Here is a 15,969-nt window from a genome sequence, read left to right on the forward strand (position 1 = left end):
TACGGGGAGAGGTTAAGGGAGATCAATCTGACGACACTGGAGGACAGCAGGGTCAGGGGAGATGTGGAAATTTATTTGGTCCCTAAAGTTCCACAGGACAGATACGACGTACGAAGGGGTCCCAGCATAGCCGTAATGGGACGGCTGAGCTGGGTGGCCCTTAAACCCTCCCAAACAAACAGCATTCTCTCTAGTTGGCGTGGATTGTTGGTAAGCTTATTTAATTTATAGATTTACTCTTCAGGGAAGGAGTAGGTAGTTTTACTGTTAGTATATTAATATTAGGTTTACTAAGGCAACTGTAGATAATAATAATGTAGACCTAAGACCTTAACATAGGTAGTGATAGGCCGATAATGTAGGCAAACACTAGGTTAAGTTAGCTAGGGAGAACTGGCAGCCCTAGCTTGAATGACGAGGCGCGGGTCTCAAAGACACAATAGTAGTGTCCTTAAGACAGACACCAACTGGACAAGACGTGCCGTGATCAGCAGACGGTGCCCCCCACATGTCTTCACATTTGAGACCTGGGGAAATCTGGTAGAGGCACCTCGATGTACCGTAGATGACCTCCTCCGTCAGGCCCATACAGTAAGACAAGACCTCCACTTTATCTCTTAGATTTCTGGCCAGTGTCTGGGGAGATTGTGAGTGAGTTTGATCTGTGGGCCCGGTGTGCAACAGGCAGTGCACGCCCAGTAAGTACCAGTGTCTCAGGGCAGTCTGGAAGCTAGTGTCCGTGTCTGCATAGTTATACTAGGGGATACATACCCTCTTGGATATAGGAATTTCTGAGGTGCAGGCAGGACACTAATAACGACTGAATATTGCAGGAATTAAGGCTCCCGGTTGCACGTGGTTTCTGAGGGGAAGTCCAAAGGGGCTAAGGCTAAGCTTAGGAAAGTTGAAGATCAGGATATATGCTGCAACACCAAGTAAGTTAGTCCTTTATACGTGCATGCAGGCGAGTTTCTTGCAACACCAATCATTTGTAAAAATCTGTCCTATAAGCCACTTGTGAGGCTGAGGTACCCACCTCAGAGCTCGGTGTCAACAGAGTTTGCCAGGGTAGGCGACTCACTTGGAGGCAGTCCACACAAGTTTTCACAGGAGACATGATAATGACGTATAAAATACTGCAATGAATTAACATGGTGGACAGAGACAGGATGTTCCAGAAATGGGACACAGCAACGAGGGGACACAACAACAAGGGGACACAGCAACAAGGGGACACAACAACAAGGGGACACAGCAACAAGGGGACACAACAACAAGGGGACACAGCAACAAGGGGACACAACAACAAGGAAACACAGCAACAAGGGGACACAACAACAAGGGGACACAGCAACAAGGGGACACAACAACAAGGGGACACAACAACAAGGGGACACAACAACAAGGGGACACAGCAACAAGGGGACACAACAAGGGGATACAACAACAAGGAGACACAACAACAAGGGGACACAGCAACAAGGGGACACAATAACAAGGGGACACAGCAACAAGGGGACACAACAACAAAGGGACACAACAAGAAGGGGATACAGCAACAAGGGGACACAGCAACAAGGGGACACAGCAACAAGGGGACACAGCAACAAGGGGACACAGCAACAAGGGGACACAGCAACAAAGGGACACAGTAACAAGGGGACACAGCAACAAGGGGACACAGCAACAAGGGGACACAGCAACAAGGGGACACAATAACAAGGGGACACAGCAACAAGGGGACACAACAACAAGGGGACACAGCAACAAGGGGACACAACAACAAGGGGACACAACAACAAGGGGACACAGCAACAAGGGGACACAGCAACAAGGGGACACAGCAACAAGGGGACACAACAACAAGGGGACACAACAACAAGGGGACACAGCAACAAGGGGACACAGCAACAAGGGGACACAGCAACAAGGGGACACAACTGGAAGTTGAAGACTCAGATGAGTCACAGGGATATTAGGAAGTATTTCTTCAGTCACAGAGTTGTCAGGAAGTGGACCAATCTGGAGAGTGACGTAGTGGAGGCAGGATCCATACATAGCTTTAAGACGAGGTATGATAAAGCTCATGGAGCAGGGAGAGAGTGGACCTAGTAGCTACCAGTGAAGAGGCGGTAGCCAGGAGCTGTGACTCAACCCACTCTCTCCCTCTCATAAAATACATTAATACATAATTCCAATATACATAAATACATGGGAGAGTGTAGGTGTCAAATGACAAGGGCTCTTGATCCAAGGAGTTACAGCCCTTCTCTCCTCTTCCTGGGATCAAACTTTACCAGTTTATATATATATATATATATATATATATATATATATATATATATATATATATATATATATATATATATATATATATATATATATATATAATAGGTACCTGGGTGTTAGTCACCTTACACCTTCTGTCACTGTTCACCTAGCAGTCAGTAGGTACCTGGGTGTTAGTACCTTACACCTGCTGTCACTGTTCACCTAGCAGTAAGTAGGTACAATTAGTACCCTTGTTCACTGGTAAACAGGTGCGTGGGTGTCAGTAGGTGGTGCTGAATGCCAGGTACCTGAGTGCCATGCGTCGCTAGGTTCACGCAGGTCCCAGGAAGGATATATAAGCCGCCTCTAGGGCAGTATGTTCCACTCTGTCTCCTTTCTCCGTCACCTAAGCACCTTACCTCATAAGCAAGTAGGTGACATTTAGGAACCTTTGTCTGTGTCCCCAGGCAAGTAGGTTCCCTTAGGTTTTAGGGGACCAGTGTCTGTATCCAGGTTGGTGATTAGGTTCTTCTATCTCCAGGTAATTAGGTGCTAGGTAGGAGCTACCGTTGGGAAGTATGTGTATGGCAGATCCCTAGGAGTCTTCACCTTACATAGGAAAGTACCTGGGTTCGATTTCCTGGAGTTTACCTGGACAGAATTCCGGGGTCAACGCCCCCGCGGCCTGTGACCAGGCCTCATGGTGGATCAGGGCCTGATCAACCAGGCTGTTACTGTTGGCTGCACACAATCCAACGTACGAGCCACAACCCGGCTGGTCAGGTACCGACTTTAGGTGCTTGTCCAGTGCCAGCTTGAAGACTGCCAGGTGTCTATTGGCAATCCCCCTTATGTGTGCTGGGAGGCAGTTGAACAGTCTCGGGCCCCTGACACTTATTGTATGGTCTCTTAACGTGCTAGTGACACCCCTGCTTTTCATTGGGGGGATGGTGCATCGTCTGCCAAGTCTTTTGCTTTCGTAGTGAGTGATTTTCGTGTGCAAGTTCGGTACTAGTCCCTCTAGGATTTTCCAGGTGTATATAATCATGTATCTCTCCCTCCTGCGTTCCAGGGAATACAGGTTTAGGAACCTCAAGCGCTCCCAGTAATTGAGGTGTTTTATCTCCGTTATGCGCGCCGTGAAAGTTCTCTGTACATTTTCTAGGTCGGCAATTTCACCTGCCTTGAAAGGTGCTGTTAGTGTGCAGCAATATTCCAGCCTAGATAGAACAAGTGACCTGAAGAGTGTCATCATGGGCTTGGCCTCCCTAGTTTTGAAGGTTCTCATTATCCATCCTGTCATTTTTCTAGCAGATGCGATTGATACAATGTTATGGTCCTTGAAGGTGAGATCCTCCGACATGATCACTCCCAGGTCTTTGACGTTGGTGTTTCGCTCTATTTTGTGGCCAGAATTTGTTTTGTACTCTGATGAAGATTTAATTTCCTCGTGTTTACCATATCTAAGTAATTTAAATTTCTCATCGTTGAACTTCATATTGTTTTCTGCAGCCCACTGAAAGATTTGGTTGATGTCCGCCTGGAGCCTTGCAGTGTCTGCAATGGTTTTTAGTTTTTAGTTTAATATGTTTATTATGCACCCCATACCCATCCTGTGGGCGGTAGTCAAAAGATTACAGAGGTACATAATTGGTCCAGGGACTGGACTCCAAAGTTTTGATAGCTGAGCAAGTCTGCAATGGAAGACACTGTCATGCAGATTCGGGTGTCATCTGCAAAGGAAGACACGGTGCTGTGGCTGACATCCTTGTCTATGTCGGATATGAGGATGAGGAACAAGATGGGAGCGAGTACTGTGCCTTGTGGAACAGAGCTTTTCACCGTAGCTGCCTCGGACTTTACTCTGTTGACGACTACTCTCTGTGTTCTGTTAGTGAGGAAATTATAGATCCATCGACCGACTTTTCCTGTTATTCCTTTAGCACGCATTTTGTGCGCTATTACGCCATGGTCACACTTGTCGAAGGCTTTTGCAAAGTCTGTATATATTACATCTGCATTCTTTTTGTCTTCTAGTGCATTTAGGACCTTGTCGTAGTGGTCCAATAGTTGAGACAGACAGGAGCGACCTGTTCTAAACCCATGTTGCCCTGGGTTGTGTAACTGATGGGTTTCTAGATGCGTGGTGATCTTGCTTCTTAGGACCCTTTCAAAGATTTTTATGATATGGGATGTTAGTGCTATTGGTCTGTAGTTCTTTGCTGTTGCTTTACTGCCCCCTTTGTGGAGTGGGGCTATGTCTGTTGTTTTTAGTAACTGTGGGACGACCCCCGTGTCCATGCTCCCTCTCCATAGGATGGAAAAGGCTCGTGATAGGGGCTTCTTGCAGTTCTTGATGAACACAGAGTTCCATGAGTCTGGCCTGGGGGCCCTGGTGAGTTTTGACGTAAGGGCAAGTCATCTAACACCTAGCAACTAGGTACCTGGGGGTTAGTCACCTTACACCTACTGTCACCGATACCGTCATCAAGGACTTTCTGTCTTGTCCACCCAGGATGCCACCCACACCAGTCACCTAACACCCAGGTACCTACATATTGCTAGGTGAACAGTGACAGCAGGTGTAAGGTGACTAACACCCAGGTACCTACTTACTGCTAGGTGAACAGTGACAGCAGGTGTAAGGTGACTAACACCCAGGTACCTACTTACTGCTAGGTGAACAGTGACAGCAGGTGTAAGGTGACTAACACCCAGGTACCTACTTACTGCTAGGTAAATACTGACAGCAGGTGTAAGGTGACTAACACCCAGGTACCTACTTACTGCTAGGTGAATACTGACAGCAGGTGTAAGGTGACTAACACTCAGGTGCCTACTTACTGCTAGGTGAACAGTGACAGCAGGTGTAAGGTGACTAACACCCAGGTACCTACTTACTGCTAGGTGAACAGTGACAGCAGGTGTAAGGTGACTAACACCCAGGTACCTACTTACTGCTAGTGAACAGTGACAGCAGGTGTAAGGTAACTAACACTCATGCACCTACTTACTGCTAGGTGAACAGTGACAGCAGGTGCAAGGTAACTAACACCCAGGTACCTACTTACTGCTAGGTGAACACTGACAGCAGGTGTAAGGTAACTAACACTCATGTACCTACTTACTGCTAGGTGAACAGTGGCAGCAGGTGTAACGTGACTAACACCCAGGTACCTACTTACTGTTAGGTGAACAGTGGCAGCAGGTGTAACGTGACTAACACCCAGGTACCTACTTACTGTTAGGTGAACAGTGGCAGCAGGTGTAACGTGACTAACACCCAGGTACCTACTTACTGTTAGGTGAACAGTGGCAGCAGGTGTAAGGTGACTAACACCCAGGTACCTACTTACTGCTAGGTGAACAGTGACAGCAGGTGTAACGTGACTAACACCCAGGTACCTACTTACTGCTAGGTGAACACTGACAGCAGGTGTAACGTGACTAACACCCAGGTACCTACTTACTGCTAGGTGAACAGTGACAGCAGGTGTAAGGTGACTAACACTCAGGTACCTACTTACTGCTAGGTGAACAGTGACAGCAGGTGTAAGGTGACTAACACCCAGGTACCTACTTACTGCTAGGTGAACAGCAACAGCAGATATAAGAAAAGACTCCCATTGTTTCAATCCGTGCCGGAGATCGAACCACGGACACCCAGTGTGTGAAGCCAGAACTTTGCCTACCAGGCCTGACGCTCTTATGTACAATACATAAATATATATTTATATATAGTAGATAGACTTCAAACCCCCCACTAAACCAGTACGAGAGAATTCTCACATTGTACTTGCCCAATTTTTACCACGGGGGGGGTCGAATCACCGCCCCTCTGAGGCTCTAAGATAACATTTAAACTTCCAGAATGGGCAGTGCAACATTGCTAGCAGTGCTGGTGGCAGTGATCGTGTTAGCAGTGATCACAGGAGCTCAGGAGCTCAAATATCCTGAGCGTGAGGTGAGGTACCTGATTTCCAGAGTGTATTGCAGTGCCTATCTGAGTGTCAGGTGGTGTAACAGTGCCTGTCTGAGTGTCAGGTGGTGTAACAGTGCCTGTCTGAGTGTCAGGTGGTGTAACAGTGCCTGTCTGAGTGTCAGGTGGTGTAACAGTGCCTGTCTGAGTGTCAGGTGGTGTAACAGTGCCTGTCTGAGTGTCAGGTGGTGTAACAGTGCCTGTCTGAGTGTCAGATGGTGTAACAGTGCCTGTCTGAGTGTCAGGTGGTGTAACAGTGCCTGTCTGAGTGTCAGGTGGTGTAACAGTGCCTGTCTGAGTGTCAGGTGGTGTAACAGTGCCTGTCTGAGTGTCAGGCAGTGTAACAGTGCCTGTCTGAGTGTCAGGCAGTGTAACAGTGCCTGTCTGAGTGTCAGGTAGTGTAACAGTGCCTGTCTGAGTGTCAGGTGGTGTAACAGTGCCTGTCTGAGTGTCAGGCAGTGTAACAGTGCCTGTCTGAGTGTCAGGCAGTGTAACAGTGCCTGAGTGTCAGGTGGTGTAACAGTGCCTGTCTGAGTGTCAGGTAGTGTAACAGGGCCTGTCTGAGTGTCAGGTGGTGTAACAGTGCCTGTCTGAGTGTCAGGCAGTGTAACAGTGCCTGTCTGAGTGTCAGGCAGTGTAACAGTGCCTGTCTGAGTGTCAGGTAGTGTAACAGTGCCTGTCTGAGTGTCAGGTGGTGTAACAGTGCCTGTCTGAGTGTCAGGCAGTGTAACAGTGCCTGTCTGAGTGTCAGGCAGTGTAACAGTGCCTGTCTGAGTGTCAGGTGGTGTAACAGTGCCTGTCTGAGTGTCAGGCAGTGTAACAGTGCCTGTCTGAGTGTCAGGTGGTGTAACAGTGCCTGTCTGAGTGTCAGGTGGTGTAACAGTGCCTGTCTGAGTGTCAGGTGGTGTAACAGTGCCTGTCTGAGTGTCAGATGGTGTAACAGTGCCTGTCTGAGTGTCAGGTGGTGTAACAGTGCCTGTCTGAGTGTCAGATGGTGTAACAGTGCCTGTCTGAGTGTCAGATGGTGTAACAGTGCCTGTCTGAGTGTCAGGTGGTGTAACAGTGCCTGTCTGAGTGTCAGATGGTGTAACAGTGCCTGTCTGAGTGTCAGGTGGTGTAACAGTGCCTGTCTGAGTGTCAGATGGTGTAACAGTGCCTGTCTGAGTGTCAGATGGTGTAACAGTGCCTGTCTGAGTGTCAGGTGGTGTAACAGTGCCTGTCTGAGTGTCAGATGGTGTAACAGTGCCTGTCTGAGTGTCAGATGGTGTAACAGTGCCTGTCTGAGTGTCAGATGGTGTAACAGTGCCTGTCTGAGTGTCAGATGGTGTAACAGTGCCTGTCTGAGTGTCAGGTGGTGCAAATATGCCTATTTAAATGCCAGGTGGTTCCAGTTGGTCCCAGACGGTTCCAGGTGGTTCCAAATAGTTCCAAATGGTCATATATGGTCCTACATGATCTCAGGTGGTTCTGTATGGTCCCAGGTGGTTCCATATGGTCCCAGGTGGTTCCATATGGTCCCAGGTGGTTCCATATGGTCAAAGGTGGTTCTATATGGTCCCAGATGGTTCCATATATTCCCAGGTGGTTCCATATGGTCCCAAGTGATTCCATATGATCCCAGGTGGTTCCATATGGTCCTAGGTGCTTCCATATGGTCCCAGGTGGTTCCATATGGTCCCAGGTGGTTCCATATTGTCTCAGGTGGTTCCATATGGTCCCAGGTGGTTTCATATGGTCCCAGGTGGTTCCAAATGGTCCCAGGCGGCCCCAGGTGGGTCCAGATGGCAACGTTAACCAGTGTCACCCCATTTCCCAGGTGGTGGCGGAGCTGGCGGCCCAAATACTACGTGTGGTCCATGGACCATGGTACACAGTGGTCCCAGGACCACACAAGCGAAACTCAGAGCTGATTAATTCCATCCTGGGCCTTCCTAAGGTCATGAACGATGCTGGCAGAAGATAAGTACCTAATTAAGGTAATTACTGGGGTTTAAAGTCTATCTACTACACCAGGGTCATTAAGACTGGCTGGTTGGTTAATGGGGTTTAAAGTCTATCTACTACACCAGGGTCATTAAGACTGGTTGGTTGGTTAATGGGGTTTAAAGTCTATCTACTACACCAGGGTCATTAAGACTGGTTGGTTGGTTAATGGGGTTTAAAGTCTATCTACTACACCAGGGTCATTAAGACTGGTTGGTTGGTTAATGAGGTTTAAAGTCTATCTACTACACCAGGGTCATTAAGACTGGTTGGTTGGTTAATGGGGTTTAAAGTCTATCTACTACACCAGGGTCATTAAGACTGGTTGGTTGGTTAATGAGGTTTAAAGTCTATCTACTACACCAGGGTCATTAAGACTGGTTGGTTGGTTAATGAGGTTTAAAGTCTATCTACTACACCAGGGTCATTAAGACTGGTTGGTTGGTTAATGAGGCTTAAAGTCTATCTACTACACCAGGGTCATCAAGACTGGTTGGTTGGTTAATGGGGTTTAAACTCTATCTACTACACCAGGGTCATTAAGGCTGGTTGGTTGGTTAATGGGGTTTAAACTCTATCTACTACACCAGGGTCATCAAGACTGGTTGGTTGGTTAATGGGGTTTAAACTCTATCTACTACACCAGGGTCATTAAGACTGGTTGGTTAATGGGGTTTAAAGTCTATCTACTACACCAGGGTCATTAAGACTGGTTGGTTGGTTAATGGGGTTTAAAGTCTATCTACTACACCAGGGTCATTAAGGCTGCAGGTCACCTGGTCACCACCAGTCAAGAATACTTTAATACCTAAAATACTGATTAATGTAAACTACCAGTGTATATACACTGAGATATACACCTCCCAGTGTATATACACTGAGATATACACCTGTCAGTGTATATACACTGAGATATACACCTCTCAGTGTATATACACTGATATACACCTCTCAGTGTATATACACTGAGATATACATCTCTCAGTGTATATACACTGAGATATACACCTCTCAGTGTATATACACTGAGATATACACCTCTCAGTGTATATACACTGAGATATACACCTCTCAGTGTATATACACTGAGATATACACCTCTCAGTGTATATACACTGAGATATATATACCTCTGAAACTACAATAATATAAACTGCCTTACTATCTAAATCATACAAATCCATCTAAATCTAAACCATCTGAATCTATTTTTTATTTCGACAGGGCCATAGGCTGAGCGTGCTCTGTCTATCGTAGATACTGCAGTACCAGACTCCATCTATCGTGCAAGACCAGGCTCTATCTATCGTGCAGGAAGAGCTCTATCTATCCACCAATACCGGGACACCCATCTATTGTCTGTAATTCTTGTGGCTTGAAATAAAGAGTAGTATAATGTACTCTATAGAGTGTGACTCTACCCTTATTTAACCTAATTAAACCCTAACTAAACCCTAATTAAACCCATATTGACTGATAAAGCTCTACACTGATTTATATCTTCAACGGGGGGGGGGGGTAAAGAAGCTTTTGGTACGAGGAAATGGATCTTCCGGTCATCTCCCTTCGACCGAACGTAATTATCCTCTATTTCCTCCCTTCCATATCCCTTCCTTCTCTCACCAACCCTTCTGTGCCCTTCCTCTCCTTTCTTTGGCCTCTGGAGTCCTCCTCTCTGAATATTCTAGCTCCTGGGCTGGGGATTTGTCGGTGATTGTCCTATTCCGTTGAGATCCTCGGTGGTGGCATTGCTGGTAGGGGAACCTGGATCACCTGGGGGTGTCCAGACAGCCTTCTGGAGTTCAAGAGTGATTCTTAGGGCTCTTCGGGTGATGGGTGTGTCTCTGGAAGTCCAGACAACCTTCTGGAGTTCCAGAGTTAGTCTTAGGGTTCTTCGGGTGATGGGTGTGTCTCTGAAAGTCCAGACAACCTTCTGGAGTTCCAGAGGGAGTCTTAGGGCTCTTCGGGTGATGGGTGTGTCTCTGAAAGTCCAGACAACCTTCTGGAGTTCCAGAGTGAGTCTTAGGGCTCTTCGGGTGATGGGTGTGTCTCTGAAAGTCCAGACAACCTTCTGGAGCTCCAGAGGGAGTCTTAGGGCTCCTCGGGTGATGGGTGTGTCTCTGGAAGTCCAGACAACCTTCTGGAGTTCCAGAGGGAGTCTTAGGGCTCTTCGGGTGATGGGTGTGTCTCTGGATCCTGGATCTTCGGATCCTGGTGTACCGTAGGATCATTACTTGGACACTGGCATGCCTTCGGATCATTCTTGGGATCCTGGCGTACCGTAGGATCATTACTTGGACACTGGCATGCCTTCGGATCATTCTTGGGATCCTGGCGTACCGTAGGATCATTACTTGGACACTGGCATGCCTTCGGATCATTCTTCGGATCCTGGTGTACCGTAGGATCATTACTTGGACACTGGCATGCCTTCGGATCATTCTTCGGATCCTGGTGTATCGTAGGATCATTCCTTGGACACTGGCATGCCTTCGGATCATTCTTGGGATCCTGGCGTACCGTAGGATCATTACTTGGACACTGGCATGCCTTCGGATCATTCTTCGGATCCTGGCGTACCGTAGGATCATTCCTTGTACACTGGCATGCCTTCGGATCATTCTTGGGATCCTGTGTGCCTTTGGATCATTCTTCGGACCTCTCATCGAACCAGGTACCACCTCCTGGTACCGCTGTTCCAGTCGACCCTTTAAACACTTAAATATAATAATAATAGTAATAATAATAATAATAATTATAATAATAATAATAATAATAATAATAATATTTATTACTACCAGTACCTGACAACTTATACAGACCATAATAATAATAATAATAATAATAATAATAATAATATTTATTACCTGGAGTTTACCTGGAGAGAGTTTCGGGGGTCAACGCCCCCGCGGCCCGGTCTGTGACCAGGCCTCCTGGTGGATCAGCGCCTGATCAACCAGGCTGTTGCTGCTGGCTGCACGCAAACCAACGTACGAGCCACAGCCCGGCTGATCAGGAACTGCCTTTAGGTGCTTGTCCAGTGCCAGCTTGAAGACTGCCAGGGGTCTGTTGGTAATCCCCCTTATGTGTGCTGGGAGGCAGTTGAACAGTCTCGGGCCCCTGACACTTATTGTATGGTCTCTTAACGTGCTAGTGACACCCCTGCTTTTCATTGGGGGGATGGTGCATCGTCTGCCAAGTCTTTTGCTTTCGTAGTGAGTGATTTTCGTGTGCAAGTTCGGTACTAGTCCCTCTAGGATTTTCCAGGTGTATATAATCATGTATCTCTCCCTCCTGCGTTCCAGGGAATACAGGTTTAGGAACCTCAAGCGCTCCCAGTAATTGAGGTGTTTTATCTCCGTTATGCGCGCCGTGAAAGTTCTCTGTACATTTTCTAGGTCGGCAATTTCACCTGCCTTGAAAGGTGCTGTTAGTGTGCAGCAATACTCCAGCCTAGATAGAACAAGTACCTGACACAACTTATACAGACCATAATAATAATAATAATAATGATAATAATAATAATATTTATTACTACCAGTACCTGACACAACTTATACAGACCATAGCTGACACCTATGACATACTACTATATAGAAAGTTCCTTGTTATGTACAGCATTTCCTGCATATTAGGTCAGTTTTGTCCCCAGGATGCCACCCACACCAGTCACCTAAAACCCAGGTACCTACTTACTGGTAGGTGAACACTGACAGCAGGTGTAAGGTGACTAACACCCAGGTACCTACATACTGCTAGGTGAACAGGGACAGCAGGTATAAGGTGACTAACACTTAGGTACCTACATACTGCTAGGTGAACAGTGACAGCAGGTGTAAGGTGACAAACACCCAGGTACCTACATACTGCTAGGTGAACACTGACAGCAGGTGTAAGGTGACTAACACCCAGGTACCTACATACTGCTAGGTGAATAGGGACAGCAGGTGTAAGGTGACTAACACTTAGGTACCTACATACTGCTAGGTGAACAGTGACAGCAGGTGTAAGGTGACTAACACCCAGGTACCTACATACTGCTAGGTGAACACTGACAGCAGGTGTAAGGTGACTAACACCCAGGTACCTACATACTGCTAGGTGAACAGGGACAGCAGGTGTAAGGTGACTAACACTTAGGTACCTACATACTGCTAGGTGAACACTGACAGCAGGTGTAAGGTGACTAACACCCAGGTACCTACATACTGCTAGGTGAACACTGACAGCAGGTGTAAGGTGACTAACACCCAGGTACCTACATACTGCTAGGTGAACAGGGACATCAGGTGTAAGGTGACTAACACTTAGGTACCTACATACTGCTAGGTGAACACTGACAGCAGATGTAAGGTGACTAACACCCAGGTACCTACATACTGCTAGGTGAACACTGACAGCAGATGTAAGGTGACTAACACCCAGGTACCTACATACTGCTAGGTGAACAGGGACAGCAGGTGTAAGGTGACTAACACTTAGGTACCTACTTACTGCTAGGTGAACACTGACAGCAGGTGTAAGGTGACTAACACCCAGGTACCTACATACTGCTAGGTGAACACTGACAGCAGATGTAAGGTGACTAACACCCAGGTACCTACATACTGCTAGGTGAACAGGGATAGCAGGTGTCATATGGATACACATCGTAATGTTTACCAGCCGTACCGGGGATCGACCCCCGGAACTGGTTGTGTGAGCTGAGTGCGCTGCCAATCGACCTATGGGAGCTAAGTACTGGCATAGGGCGTTGACCCCAGGTATACTCTCCAGGTATACTCTCCAGGTATACTCTCCAGGTATACTCTCCAGGTATACTCTCCAGGTATACTCTCCAGGTATACTCTCCAGGTATACTTCAGGAGAGTCTACCTCTACACTGAGTGTAACAAACTTGATAAAGCTCTACACTGAGTGTAACATAACTTGATAAAGCTCTACACTGAGTGTAACATAACTTGTTAAAGCTCTACACTGAGTGTAACATAACTTGATAAAGCTCTACACTGAGTGTAACATAACTTGATAAAGCTCTACACTGAGTGTAACATAACTTGATAAAGCTCTACACTGAGTGTAACATAACTTGATAAAGCTCTACACTGAGTGTAACATAACTTGATAAAGCTCTACACTGAGTGTAACATAACTTGATAAAGCTCTACACTGAGTGTAACATAACTTGATAAAGCTCTACACTGAGTGTAACATAACTTGATAAAACTCTACACTGAGTGTAACATAACTTGATAAAGCTCTACACTGAGTGTAACATAACTTGATAAAGCTCTACACTGAGTGTAACATAACTTGATAAAGCTCTACACTGAGTGTAACATAACTTGATAAAGCTCTACACTGAGTGTAACATAACTTGATAAAGCTCTACACTGAGTGTAACATAACATGATAAAGCTCTACACTGAGTGTAACATAACATGATAAAGCTCTACACTGAGTGTAACATAACTTGATAAAGCTCTACACTGAGTGTAACATAACTTGATAACGCTCTACACTGAGTGTAACATAACTTGATAAAGCTCTACACTGAGTGTAACATAACTTGTTAAAGCTCTACACTGAGTGTAACATGACTTGATAAAGCTCTACACTGAGTGTAACATGACTTGATAAAGCTCTACACTGAGTGTAACATAACTTGTTAAAGCTCTACACTGAGTGTAACATAACTTGATAAAGCTCTACACTGAGTGTAACATAACTTGTTAAAGCTCTACACTGAGTGTAACATCATAAAGCTCTACACTGAGTGTAACATAACTTGATAAAGCTCTACACTGAGTGTAACCTAACTTGATAAAGCTCTACACTGAGTGTAACCTAACTTGATAAAGCTCTACACTGAGTGTAACATAACTTGATAAAGCTCTACACTGAGTGTAACCTAACTTGTTAAAGCTCTACACTGAGTGTAACATAACTTGATAAAGCTCTACACTGAGTGTAACATAACTTGATAAAGCTCTACACTGAGTGTAACATAACTTGATAAAGCTCTACACTGAGTGTAACATAACTTGATAAAGCTCTACACTGAGTGTAACATAACTTGTTAAAGCTCTACACTGAGTGTAACATGATAAAGCTCTACACTGAGTGCAACATAACTTGATAAAGCTCTACACTGAGTGAAACATAACTTGATAAAGCTCTACACTGAGTGTAACATAACTTGATAAAGCTCTACACTGAGTGTAACATAACTTGTTAAAGCTCTACACTGAGTGTAACATGATAAAGCTCTACACTGAGTGTAACATAACTTGATAAAGCTCTACACTGAGTGTAACCTAACTTGATAAAGCTCTACACTGAGTGTAACATAACATGATAAAGCTCTACACTGAGTGTAACATAACTTGATAAAGCTCTACACTGAGTGTAACATAACATGATAAAGCTCTACACTGAGTGTAACATGATAAAGCTCTACACTGAGTGTAACATAACTTGATAAAGCTCTACACTGAGTGTAACATAATTTGTTAAAGCTCTACACTGAGTGTAACATAACTTGTTAAAGCTCTACACAGAGTGTAACATAACTTGATAAAGCTCTACACTGAGTGTAACATAACTTGTTAAAGCTCTACACTGAGTGTAACTTAACTTGATAAAGCTCTACACTGAGTGTAACATAACTTGATAAAGCTCTACACTGAGTGTAACATAACTTGATAAAGCTCTGCACTGAGTGTAACATAACTTGATAAAGGTCTACACTGAGTGTAACATAACTTGTTAAAGCTCTACACTGAGTGTAACATAACATGATAAAGCTCTACACTGAGTGTAACATAACATGATAAAGCTCTACACTGAGTGTAACATAACTTGATAACGCTCTACACAGAGTGTAACATAACTTGATAAAGCTCTACACTGAGTGTAACATAACTTGATAAAGCTCTACACTGAGTGTAACATAACTTGATAAAGCTCTACACAGAGTGTAACATAACTTGATAAAGCTCTACACTGAGTGTAACATAACTTGATAAAGCTCTACACTGAGTGTAACATAACTTGATAAAGCTCTACACAGAGTGTAACATAACTTGATAAAGCTCTACACTGAGTGTAACATAACTTGATAAAGCTCTACACTGAGTGAAACATAAGTTGATAAAGCTCTACACTGAGTGTAACATAACTTGATAAAGCTCTACACTGAGTGTAACATAACTTGATAAAGCTCTACACTGAGTGTAACATAACTTGATAAAGCTCTACACTGAGTGTAACATAACTTGTTAAAGCTCTACACTGAGTGTAACATGATAAAGCTCTACACTGAGTGTAACATAGTTTGATAAAGCTCTACACTGAGTGTAACATAACTTGATAAAGCTCTACACTGAGTGTAACGTAACTTGATAAAGCTCTACACTGAGTGTAACATAACTTGATAAAGCTCTACACTGAGTGTAACCTAACTTGATAAAGCTCTGCACTGAGTGTAACATAACTTGATAAAGCTCTACACTGAGTGTAACATAACTTGATAAAGCTCTACACTGAGTGTAACATAACTTGATAAAGCTCTACACTGAGTGTAACATAACTTGATAAAGCTCTACACTGAGTGTAACATGATAAAGCTCTACACTGAGTGTAACATAACTTGATAAAGCTCTACACTGAGTGTAACATAACTTGATAAAGCTCTACACTGAGTGTAACATAACTTGATAAAGCTCTACACTGAG

At 45.0% G+C, this 15,969-nt stretch overlaps 1 protein-coding gene across 1 annotated transcript; it reads left to right on the forward strand.

Moving 5' to 3' along the window:
- Positions 1-2,640: 2,640 nt before the first annotated feature.
- Positions 2,641-9,634, forward strand: LOC138851132 (pigment-dispersing hormone 1 peptides-like). The gene is made up of 4 exons (XM_070079730.1): positions 2,641-2,701; positions 6,142-6,235; positions 8,067-8,226; positions 9,458-9,634. Exons 2-3 carry the CDS (start codon positions 6,143-6,145, stop codon positions 8,211-8,213), a joined length of 240 nt encoding a protein of 79 aa, XP_069935831.1. The 5' UTR covers positions 2,641-2,701; position 6,142; the 3' UTR covers positions 8,214-8,226; positions 9,458-9,634.
- The last annotated feature ends 6,335 nt before the right edge of the window (positions 9,635-15,969 follow it).

This window comes from Cherax quadricarinatus, unplaced genomic scaffold (assembly GCF_038502225.1).
Source record: "Cherax quadricarinatus isolate ZL_2023a unplaced genomic scaffold, ASM3850222v1 Contig7, whole genome shotgun sequence".
NCBI lineage: Eukaryota > Metazoa > Arthropoda > Malacostraca > Decapoda > Parastacidae > Cherax > Cherax quadricarinatus.